Raw genomic sequence first — 12,990 nt, 5'->3', positions numbered from 1 at the left:
AGGAAGAAACGTTTATAATTCCCTGCGAAAATGGGTGCGACGCGAGTGAAGATTTGAGAAAAGAAACGAGATGTCCATGTGGGATAAAATGGACTAACGTTAGGCCTATTGGTAAAATTCACGGAAATCGCAAAACAGAATAAAAAAGCTGACAAATCTTAAATTGGGCTCAGCCTCTCTCACTCGGCATGATCCATTCATGACTGCGATTTTATTTCCTTTGTAAACAAAGCTTTGTTCTTCACTCAGTATTATTCACGTAAAACAGCATTAACATACAAAACACTGGGTTAGTAACGAAATTATAGTTTTGAAGTAGAAAATGGTATTTATGTAAAGAGATCTATTAAAATGAAAAGTGCACAACTCTTCTTAAGTGGAAGCTACTTTTTTCCCTCAATCGCAACCTAGCGCGGGGTCATTATTTGGGTTAGTAAAATAACGAAATTATATAGTTTTTAAGTAGAAAATAGTATTTATGTAAAGAGATAGTAAAATACAGATATAGTAAATTATATATTTGTATTAATTAAAAAACAACAACGATATCGTCCATCACAATGTTTTACTGTAAACATCGTCAACTGCCAATTTAGGAGACATCGCCCAACCCTAGCAAGCTCTCAAATCGATTCGATTTCGATTCAACTCAATGAATATAGATTTAATTCAAATAGCCTACTATATTTATAAAAAAGAACAGTGAACATGATTTTACAAGTGGGCAATTAAAAAGAAATTAAGAGCTCGGAGCTGTATATTAAACTCTTTTTATTTTAGGTACACTTGGGTACATTAAAACAGAACCCATCTCTATATTACAAATGCATACAATGCAAAAAATACTTTTCTTAAGTATTTTTGTCTTGTTTTCAGTCCAAATATCTAAAAAATCTTACATTAAGAAGCATTTACTAGACAAGCAAAAGTTTTTGTCTTGTTTTGGGGAAAAATAACTCAAAATTAAGGGAGTTTTTGATTAAAATAAGCAAAATAATCTGCCAATGGGGTAAGCAAAATAATCTTGTTTTCTGTTTGAATTAAGGATATTTTGCTTATCCCATTGGCAGATTATTTTGCTTATTTTCCACCAAAACAAAAACTTTTGCTTGTCTAGTAAATGCTTCTTAATGTAAGATTTTTTAGATATTTGGACTGAAAACAAGACAAAAATACTAAGAAAGAAAAGCATTTTTTTGCAGTGTACAATTATGTTAAACACAATACAATTTAGTTTTTATGGATATTTTGATACACTTATTCTAAAACAAAGATATTGGATGATTTTCAGCAATTTTCAGTAAAGGACAAGCTTTTCTTTGATTTAGCCGACCGTCATTCAGACTCTGTCTGTTTTTATGAAGGCTTTTTCCTCCAGGGGCGTCTGAGCTTTGATTCGTGTCCCGGATGAGGCTTTATATTTCGTCACTATCTCTGTTATTTGCGAGCTTTCCTTAGATGCGATTGCCATTAGATTTTATCTTAACGACAAGTATATATGCCACACCAGGCAGAATCAGCTGGAAACCCCCGGGGGAAAATCTATTCTTGGCCTTGAGAATTGATTTTGAATCGACCACATTTAAAAAAAACGATTAATCGAAAAATCTATTTTTTTGCCCAGCCCTACTTGTTTGTTCAATTCAATTCAATTCAAATGTATTTGTATAGAGCTTTTCACAATACACATTGTTTCAAAGCAGCTTTACAGAAAGTGCATTTCATAAATGTACATTGAAAAATGTTAGAAAGAGAATGTTAAAGAAAAATGTTAGAATAAGTTAATCAATCATGTATTAATTTAGGCCATAACAAGGTTTAGGTTTAGGTTTGTGTAGGGTATTGTGGTTTAGGTTTAGGTTTGTGTTGGGTATTGTGGTTTAGGTTTAGGTTTGTGTAGGGTATTGTGGTTTAGGTTTGTGTAGGGTATTGTGGTTTAGGTTTGTGTAGGGTATTGTGGTTTAGGTTTGTGTTGGGTATTGTGGTTTAGGTTTAGGTTTGTGTAGGGTATTGTGGTTTAGGTTTAGGTTTGTGTAGGGTATTGTGGTTTAGGTTTGTGTAGGGTATTGTGGTTTAGGTTTGTGTAGGGTATTGTGGTTTAGGTTTGTGTAGGGTATTGTGGTTTAGGTTTAGGTTTGTGTAGGGTATTGTGGTTTAGGTTTGTGTAGGGTATTGTGGTTTAGGTTTGTGTTGGGTATTGTGGTTTAGGTTTAGGTTTGTGTAGGGTATTGTGGTTTAGGTTTAGGTTTGTGTAGGGTATTGTGGTTTAGGTTTAGGTTTGTGTAGGGTATTGTGGTTTAGGTTTGTGTAGGGTATTGTGGTTTAGGTTTGTGTAGGGTATTGTGGTTTAGGTTTGTGTAGGGTATTGTGGTTTAGGTTTAGGTTTGTGTAGGGTATTGTGGTTTAGGTTTGTGTAGGGTATTGTGGTTTAGGTTTGTGTTGGGTATTGTGGTTTAGGTTTAGGTTTGTGTAGGGTATTGTGGTTTAGGTTTAGGTTTGTGTTGGGTATTGTGGTTTAGGTTTAGGTTTGTGTAGGGTATTGTGGTTTAGGTTTGTGTAGGGTATTGTGGTTTAGGTTTGTGTAGGGTATTGTGGTTTAGGTTTAGGTTTGTGTAGGGTATTGTGGTTTAGGTTTAGGTTTGTGTTGGGTATTGTGGTTTAGGTTTAGGTTTGTGTAGGGTATTGTGGTTTAGGTTTGTGTAGGGTATTGTGGTTTAGGTTTGTGTTGGGTATTGTGGTTTAGGTTTAGGTTTGTGTAGGGTATTGTGGTTTAGGTTTGTGTTGGGTATTGTGGTTTAGGTTTGTGTAGGGTATTGTGGTTTAGGTTTAGGTTTGTGTAGGGTATTGTGGTTTAGGTTTGTGTTGGGTATTGTGGTTTAGGTTTAGGTTTGTGTAGGGTATTGTGGTTTAGGTTTGTGTAGGGTATTGTGGTTTAGGTTTGTGTTGGGTATTGTGGTTTAGGTTTAGGTTTGTGTAGGGTATTGTGGTTTAGGTTTGTGTTGGGTATTGTGGTTTAGGTTTGTGTAGGGTATTGTGGTTTAGGTTTGTGTAGGGTATTGTGGTTTAGGTTTGTGTAGGGTATTGTGGTTTAGGTTTGTGTAGGGTATTGTGGTTTAGGTTTAGGTTTGTGTAGGGTATTGTGGTTTAGGTTTAGGTTTGTGTAGGGTATTGTGGTTTAGGTTTAGGTTTGTGTAGGGTATTGTGGTTTAGGTTTAGGTTTGTGTTGGGTATTGTGGTTTAGGTTTGTGTAGGGTATTGTGGTTTAGGTTTGTGTAGGGTATTGTGGTTTAGGTTTGTGTAGGGTATTGTGATGGTGTTGGCTTTGTGTCTCAGATTCGGACGTGGTGGCTGAAGTTCAGGAGCTGCTCCCTGGTAAGAGGGATTTTGAGGTGAGGGGCATTGTGGGAAGGGGCCACTTCTCTGAGGTGCAGGTGGTGAAGGAGAGAGCGACAGGAGACGTGTACGCCATGAAGATCATGGACAAAACCAGCCTGCGCTCTCAGGACAAGGTGAGCCGCCGTCAAGCGTTATATAGTGTCCACTGTTAAAGGAACACTCTACTTTTTTTTAAAAATAGGCTCATTTTACAAGTCCCCTAGAGTTAAAGGGTTAGTTCACCCAAAAATGTAAATTGTGTGATTAATGACTGAGCCTCATGTGGTTGGACACCCGTCAGACCTCCGTTCATCTTCAGACACAAATGAAGATATTTTAGTGTAAATCTGATGCTCTGAAAGGCCTCCATTGGCTCAACTTTACACTCTCAAGACCCTTAAAAGACACTAAAGACTAAAGTTACAAAGTCCATCTCACTACAGCGGCTCTACAATAACTTTATGAAGACCAGAATAGTTTCTGTGCGCAAAAAAACCCTAAATAACGACTTAAATAGTGATGACGATTTCAAAACACGGCCTCATGAAGCTTTGAAGCGTTATGAGTCACTGAGTCGATTCAGCGGTTTGAAGCGTTATGAATCAGTGAGTCGATTCAGCGGTTTGAAGCGTTATGAATCAGTGAGTCGATTCAGCGGTTTGAAGCGTTATGAATCAGTGAGTCGATTCAGCGGTTTGAAGCGTTATGAATCAGTGAGTCGATTCAGCGGTTTGAAGCGTTATGAATCAGTGAGTCGATTCAGCGGTTTGAAGCGTTATGAATCAGTGAGTCGATTCAGCAGTTTGGAGCGTTATGAATCAGTGAGTCGATTCAGCAGTTTGGAGCGTAATGAATCAGTGAGTCGATTCAGCAGTTTGGAGCGTCATGAATCAGTGAGTCGATTCAGCAGGTTGGAGCGTTATGAATCAGTGAGTCGATTCAGCAGTTTGGAGCGTTATGAATCAGTGAGTCGATTCAGCAGTTTGGAGCGTTATGAATCAGTGAGTCGATTCAGCAGTTTGGAGTGTTATGAATCAGTGAGTCGATTCAGCAGTTTGGATCGCCAAATTTCAGCAGTTTGACACGCGATCTGAATCATGATTCGACTCACTGATTCATAACGCTTCGAAGCTTCATGATGCCGTGTTTTGAAATCATCATCTCTATATAAGTCGTTATTTAGGGTTTTTTTGCGCACAGAAACTATTCTCGTCTTCATAAAGTTATTGTAGAGCCGCTGTAGTGAGATGGACTTTGTAACTTTAGTCTTTAGTGTCTTTTAAGGGTCTTGAGAGTGTAAAGTTGAGCCAATGGAGGCCTTTCAGAGCATCAGATTTACACTAAAATATCTTCATTTGTGTCTGAAGATGAACGGAGGTCTGACGGGTGTCCAACCACATGAGGCTCAGTCATTAATCACACAATTTACATTTTTGGGTGAAGTCCGCTAGAGTTAAAGAGTTGAGTTTTACCGTTTTTGAATCCATTCAGCCGATCTTTGTATCTGCACTTTTAGCTTAGCTTAGCATACATCATTGATTCTGATCAGTCCATTAGCATCTCATTCAAAAAATGACCAAAGACACTTTCAATATTTTTCCTATTTAAAACTCGACTCTTCTACAGTTACATCGTGTGCTAAGACCAACTGAAAATGAAAAGTTGTGATTTTCTACACCGATATGGCTAGAACTACTTTCTCATTCCTGCGTAATAGTCGCGGATCGGCTGAATGGATTCAAAAACGGTAACTATTTAACTCTAGGGGATTTGTAAAATTAGCCTATTTTCAAAAAAGGTGGAGTGTTCCTTTAAGAACGCATGTTTTATCTCCTCGTCTGAATCTGAATGAGCTCCTGCAATAAAAAAGCACAGAGATTTCAAAATAAGAGTCCCGCTGTATTTCGGGCTTGTTTATTTAATTCTGAATTCTTGTGACAGGCGTTCTTTGAAGAGGAGAGAACCATCCTGGCCTTGAACTCCAGCCCCTGGATCCCTCAGCTTCAACACGCTTTCCAGGACCAGGACCACGTCTGTCTCGTGAGTGATCAGAGTTTTCTTTGCTCTCAGTATCGAGGCCCAATTTGACCATTTTGACTGTCGGCCATTTTGAATTATGTGCTAAAATGCTGTATTTTATGAACTCATGAACGGATTGTTATGAAACTCGGTATGGGTCATCAGCTCGATGCCCCGAAGGAGCCGGAGAAGTTTTGAAACAGCGCCACCTAGTGGATAATTTCCAAACGCTTATAACTTTGGGTGTGTTTGACTTATTTTCGTGGGAGTTACTTTTTTCGTCTCCTGAATTCTTGCCGAGTCCAACGATACCAGACTTGCCAGGTTTCGGCGTATGGTTTATGCAGCGTTGTAATTTAGCGCTTATAAAACGTTAGCGGATTTCTTTGAAACCGCTAGTCCGATCGAGGCGAAACCAGCGTCAGAAGTTCAGAAACATAGGCCGATAGCTGAACGCTAATACACAAATGTCAAAATATTGATAGTAAGGGGAGTAGAATCCAATCAAAGTCAGGTGTCAGTCATTTTTTTACATGTTTTTTCATATAAATGACTATAACTCCAAAACAAAATGAGAGATTTTCACCAAAATTGACACGCACATGTATGGGCTCACTCTGAGGACACATAAAGAAATTGTAGGATTGTGCCTCTTGGTGGCGCTATAATAGAACAAAACATGTTGGACACTTACATTTATTGACAAAGTTGGTCACATGTCTGTCTGGTGTCATGTGATCTGACTCGACTAAAGGCCCATTCACACCAAGAACGACTATGAAAATAACTATATTTGCATCCACACCAACACATACTAGCAACATCGCACACACACGTGGTTATGGTAAGAGGCGGGACATTTCCCAAACACCAATCACAACACACCGCTCCAGCCGTCCAATCAGAGCACAGTGTGCTTTTCAGAAGGAGGGGCTTCATAGAGACAGGTAAACAGAGTGTTACTGACAGACTGGGAAGAGAGGAGCCGCAACAATGGAGAATATGAGGAAATAATCAACATTCAAGCAGGAAAACCTGCTCTAGTAGTGCCGGAAAACAACATGAGGCATAAGATGGTGGATTCTGATTCTGTGGACTTCCCTGTTCTCAAAGAGTTTGATTAAAACTGTATAGTTATCATGAGAGATCTCGGCCTTGGTGTGAACCGCCCTTTAATAGTGTACGTTTGTTCTTTAGAAAGACAGTATGAAAAAATACTGTTTAAAAAGTGCAGTTTTCTTTCTTAAAACAGACAGAACGACAGACAGACAGACAGAATGACAGAACGACAGACAGACAGACAGAATGACAGAACGACAGACAGACAGAACGACAGACAGAGAGAACGACAGACGGATGGACGGATTGAACGAGACAGATAGAACGACAGACAGAACGACAGACGGATGGATGGATTGAACGACAGACAGAATGACAGAACGACAGACGGATGGACGGATTGAACGAGACAGATAGAATGACAGACAGAATGACAGGCGGACAGAACGACAGACGGATGGATGGATTGAACGACAGACAGACAGAACGACAGACAGACAGAACGACAGACAGACAGAACGACAGGCGGACAGAACGACGGATGGATGGATTGAACGACAGACAGACAGAACGACAGACGGATGAACGGATTGAACGTCAGACAGAACGTCAGACAGAACGACAGACAGACAGAACGACAGACAGACAGAACGACAGACAGACAGAACGACAGACAGACAGAATGACAGACGGATTGAACGACAGACAGATAGAATGACAGACAGAACGACAGGCGAACAGAACGACAGGTGGATGGACGGATTGAACGACAGACAGACAGAACGACAGGCGGATTGATGGATTGAACGACAGACAGACAGAACGACAGACGGATGAACGGATTGAACAACAGACAGAATGACAGACCGACAGAACAACAGGCGGATGAACGGATTGAACAATAGACAGACAGAGGGACAGACAGACAGAACGACAGGCAGATGAACGGATTGAACGACAGACAGACAGAACGACAGACAGATGGACGGATTGAACAACAGACAGACAGAACGACAGACAGATGGACGGATTGAACAACAGACAGACAGAACGACAGACAGATGGATGGATTGAACGACAGACAGACAGAACGACAGACAGATGGACGGATTGAACAACAGACAGAACGACAGACAGATGGACGGATTGAACAACAGACAGAACGACAGACAGATGGACGGATTGAACAACAGACAGAACGACAGACAGATGGATGGATTGAACGACAGACAGACAGAACGACAGACAGATGGACGGATTGAACAACAGACAGAACGACAGACAGATGGACGGATTGAACAACAGACAGAACGACAGACAGATGGACGGATTGAACGACAGACAGACAGAACGACAGCCAGATGGACGGATTGAACAACAGACAGAACGACAGACAGATGGACGGATTGAACAACAGACAGACAGAACGACAGACAGATGGACGGATTGAACAACAGACAGAACGACAGACAGATGGACGGATTGAACAACAGACAGAACGACAGCCAGATGGACAGATTGAACAACAGACATAACGACAGACAGATGGACGGATTGAACAACAGACAGACAGAACGACAGACAGATGGGCGGATTGAACAACAGACAGACAGAACGACAGACAGATGGACGGATTGAACAACAGACAGACAGAACGACAGACAGATGGACGGATTGAACAACAGACAGACAGAACGAGAGACAGATGGACAGATTGAACAACAGACATAACGACAGACAGATGGACGGATTGAACAACAGACAGACAGAACGACAGCCAGATGGACGGATTGAACAACAGACAGACAGAACGACAGCCAGATGGACGGATTGAACAACAGACAGAACGACAGACAGATGGACGGATTGAACAACAGACAGAACGACAGACAGATGGACGGATTGAACAACAGACAGACAGAACGACAGACAGATGGACGGATTGAACGACAGACAGACAGAACGACAGCCAGATGGACGGATTGAACAACAGACAGAACGACAGACAGATGGACGGATTGAACAACAGACAGACAGAACGACAGACAGATGGACGGATTGAACAACAGACAGAACGACAGACAGATGGACGGATTGAACAACAGACAGAACGACAGCCAGATGGACAGATTGAACAACAGACAGACAGAACGACAGACAGATGGGCGGATTGAACAACAGACAGACAGAACGACAGACAGATGGATGGATTGAACAACAGACAGACAGAACGACAGACAGATGGACGGATTGAACAACAGACAGACAGAACGACAGACAGATGGACGGATTGAACAACAGACAGAACGACAGACAGATGGACGGATTGAACAACAGACAGACAGAACGACAGACAGATGGACGGATTGAACAACAGACAGAACGACAGACAGATGGACGGATTGAACAACAGACAGAACGACAGACAGATGGACGGATTGAACAACAGACAGACAGAACGACAGACAGATGGACGGATTGAACAACAGACAGAACGACAGACAGATGGATGGATTGAACGACAGACAGACAGAACGACAGGCAGATGAACGGATTGAATGACAGACAGACAGAACGACAGACAGATGGACGGATTGAACGACAGACAGACAGAACGACAGACAGACAGAACGACAGACGGACAGAATGACAGACAGAACGACAGATGGATATTTAGAGCCTCATGGTCAGGGAATCCCTAAAACATTCTGTTTGGAATGAGTGTTACAGGAAAGGTGTGTGTGTGTGTGTGTGTGTTGTTTATATCAGGGCTGAGGCACAGAAAGCCAGTGATTGCCGCCCCACACAGATCTGTGGGGATTGGTGGAGGTTCTCCAGCTTCCCATGAGGGCAAATGCAGAAAGCACAAAGTGACTAAAGAGACGGTTTTCTATTTCTGCCACCTCCTTCGTTCCAAACGCCTCCGGCAAAAGAGTGGGGGAAAAGAAAAAAAACGAGTAATCTGTCTTTACCCGAGCGATGTGCTGAAAGACCCTCGCTAGCTTGTTGCTAGGATACGTGGGCTAGAGTTCCGCGCTTGCCGCTCGTGTCCCGCCGGCTTTGCTTTCCATTCATGCTCTCTTGTGTGTGTGTGTGTGTGTGTGTGTGCACGTGTGTGTGTTGATGTGTGTGTGTGTTTGCCCCGGAGCGCCTCACACGGACAGATCGCACCGAGGCGTGAGGAGCCCGTTTGGGCTTCAGTAACGGTGTGAGGGGGGTTTCTGTCTGATGAAGAGCGCCATCCAGAGACTCGTGATGAGGATGATGAGGATGATGATGATGATGAGTGTGTTTGCTGAGTGTGTGTTTGCTGTGTGTGTGTTTGCTGTGTGTGTGTTTGCTGGGAAAGAGCTTGAGGCATTTGATGTTCATATGATTTCGGTGTGATCAGCAGTGCTAGGTTACATATACATGTTAAAGAAAGAGTGATTATCTGTCTGTCTATCCATCTGTCATTCTGTCTGTCGTTCAATCTGTCCGTCCATCCAGCTGTCGTTCTGTCTGTCTGTCGTTCTGTCTGCCTGTCTGTCCATCCATCTGTCGTTCTGTCTGTCTGTCGTTCTGTCTGCCTGCCTGTCTGTCCATCCATCTGTCATTCTGTATGTCATTCAATCTGTCCGTCCATCCATCTGTCGTTCTGTCTGTCTGTCTATCGTTCTGTCTGTCTGTCTATCGTTCTGTCTGTCGTTCTGTCCATCCATCTGTCGTTCTGTCTGTCTGTCTATCGTTCTGTCTGTCGTTCTGTCCATCCATCTGTCGTTCTGTCTGTCTGTCTATCGTTCTGTCTGTCGTTCTGTCCATCCATCTGTCGTTCTGTCTGTCTGTCTATCGTTCTGTCTGTCGTTCTGTCCATCCATCTGTCATTCTGTCTGTCGTTCAATCTGTCCGTCCATCCAGCTGTCGTTCTGTCTGTCTGTCGTTCTGTCTGCCTGCCTGTCTGTCCATCCATCTGTCATTCTGTCTGTCGTTCAATTTGTCCCTCCATCCATCTGTCGTTCTGTCTGTCTGTCTATCGTTCTGTCTGTCTGTCTTTCTGTCTGTCTTTCTGTCTTGATCGTTCTATCCGTCTGTTGTTCTATCCGTCTGTCGTTCTGTCTGCCTTTCGTTCTGTCTGTCTGTCTTTCTGTCTTGATCGTTCTATCCATCGGTCGTTCTGTCTTGATTGTTCTATCTGCCTGTCGTTCTGTCTGTCTGTCATTCTGTCTCGGTCGTTCTATCTGTCTGTTGTTCTGTCTGTCTTTCATTCTGTCTGTCTTTCTGTCTTGATCGTTCTATCCGTCTGTTGTTCTATCCGTCTGTCTATCGTTCTGTCTGTCTGTCTTTCTGTCTGTCTTTCTGTCTTGATCGTTCTATCCGTCTGTTGTTCTATCCGTCTGTTGTTCTGTCTGTCTGTCGTTCTGTCTGCCTTTCGTTCTGTCTGTCTGTCTTTCTGTCTTGATCGTTCTATCCATCGGTCGTTCTGTCTCGGTCGTTCTATCTGTCTGTTGTTCTGTCTGTCTTTCGTTCTGTCTGTCGTTCTGTCTGTCTGTCCATCCATCTGTCGTTCTGTCTGTTGTTCTGTCTCGATCGTTCTGTCTGTCCATCCATCTGTCTTTCTGTCTGTCGTTCTGTCTGCCTTTCGTTCTGTCCGTCCGTCTGATTTTTAAAAAAAATATATTTTTGTGTCATGAAAAACATATTTAATATCTGAGAATATAAAAGAGTATATTGTACACATGTTGCCGCTGTCCCACATGTCGTCTCTTCCATCATTTCCAACAGTTTTTCCCTAATAAAGTGTAACTCTGAGTCCGTGTGTCTGATTGGCCCAGTGTCAGTGAAGATCCGGCCGGTGGGCTTCACCTCATCAGACTGAACACATGCCAGATGACACTCTAGATGTCTATCGCTCAGGTGTCCATCGCTCAGGTGTCTATCGCTCAGGTGTCTATCGCTCAGGTGTCTATCGCTCAGGTGTCTATCGCTCAGGTGTCTATCGCTCGGGTGTCTATCGCTCGGGTGTCTATCGCTCAGGTGTTTATCACTCAGGTGTCTATCGCTCAGGTGTCTATCGCTCAGGTGTCCATCGCTCAGGTGTCTATCGCTCAGGTGTCTATCGCTCAGGTGTCTATCGCTCAGGTGTCTATCGCTCAGGTGTCTATCGCTCAGGTGTCCATCGCTCAGCTGTCCATCGCTCAGGTGTCTATCGCTCAGGTGTTTATCGCTCAGGTGTCTATCGCTCAGGTGTCTATCGCTCAGGTGTCCATCGCTCAGCTGTTTATCGCTCAGGTGTCCATCGCTCAGGTGTCTATCGCTCAGGTGTCTATCGCTCAGGTGTCTATCGCTCAGGTGTCTATCGCTCAGGTGTCTATCGCTCAGGTGTCTATCGCTCAGGTGTCCATCGCTCAGGTGTCTATCGCTCAGGTGTCTATCGCTCAGGTGTCTATCGCTCAGGTGTCTATCGCTCAGGTGTCTATCGCTCAGGTGTCCATCGCTCAGGTGTCTATCGCTCAGGTGTCTATCGCTCAGGTGTCTATCGCTCAGGTGTCTATCGCTCAGGTGTCTATCGCTCGGGTGTCTATCGCTCGGGTGTCTATCGCTCAGGTGTTTATCACTCAGGTGTCTATCGCTCAGGTGTCTATCGCTCAGGTGTCTATCGCTCAGGTGTCTATCGCTCAGGTGTCCATCGCTCAGGTGTCTATCGCTCAGGTGTTTATCGCTCAGGTGTCTATCGCTCAGGTGTCCATCGCTCAGGTGTCCATCGCTCAGGTGTCTATCGCTCAGGTGTCCATCGCTCAGGTGTCCATCGCTCAGGTGTCCATCGCTCAGGTGTCTATCGCTCAGGTGTCCATCGCTCAGGTGTCTATCGCTCAGGTGTCTATCGCTCAGGTGTCCATCGCTCAGGTGTCTATCGCTCAGGTGTCCATCGCTCAGGTGTCTATCGCTCAGGTGTCTATCGCTCAGGTGTTTATCGCTCAGGTGTCTATCGCTCAGGTGTTTATCGCTCAGGTGTCTATCGCTCAGCTGTTTATCGCTCAGGTGTCTATCGCTCAGCTGTTTATCGCTCAGGTGTCCATCGCTCAGGTGTTTATCGCTCAGGTGTCTATCGCTCAGGTGTCCATCGCTCAGGTGTCTATCGCTCAGGTGTCTATCGCTCAGGTGTCCATCGCTCAGGTGTCCATCGCTCAGGTGTCTATCGCTCAGGTGTCCATCGCTCAGGTGTCCATCGCTCAGGTGTCTATCGCTCAGGTGTCCATCGCTCAGGTGTCTATCGCTCAGGTGTCTATCGCTCAGGTGTTTATCGCTCAGGTGTCTATCGCTCAGCTGTTTATCGCTCAGGTGTCTATCGCTCAGGTGTTTATCGCTCAGGTGTCTATCGCTCAGGTGTCCATCGCTCAGGTGTCTATCGCTCAGGTGTCTATCGCTCAGGTGTCCATCGCTCAGGTGTTTATCGCTCAGGTGTCCATCGCTCAGCTGTTTATCGCTCAGGTGTCTATCGCTCAGGTGTCTATCGCTCAGCTGTTTATCGCTCAGGTGTCCATCGCTCAGCTGTTTATC

The 12,990-nt window shown here is 43.9% G+C and overlaps 1 protein-coding gene across 1 annotated transcript in view; it reads left to right on the top strand.

Moving 5' to 3' along the window:
* The window catches only part of cita (citron rho-interacting serine/threonine kinase a), a gene marked incomplete at its 5' end in the record, with an annotated part of 157,909 nt that overhangs the window by 8,255 nt on the left and 136,664 nt on the right, over positions 1 to 12,990 (top strand). The window contains 2 exon segments of the mRNA XM_079814231.1: positions 3,334 to 3,509; positions 5,317 to 5,415. Coding sequence (XP_079670357.1) covers positions 3,334 to 3,509; positions 5,317 to 5,415 — 275 coding nt within the window.

Source organism: Gobio gobio (assembly GCF_949357685.1).
Source record: "Gobio gobio genome assembly, chromosome: 4".
NCBI classification, from domain to species: domain Eukaryota; kingdom Metazoa; phylum Chordata; class Actinopteri; order Cypriniformes; family Gobionidae; genus Gobio; species Gobio gobio.
The sequence above is the reverse complement of the archived record's forward strand: the minus strand, read 5'-3'. Positions and strand labels throughout refer to the sequence as shown.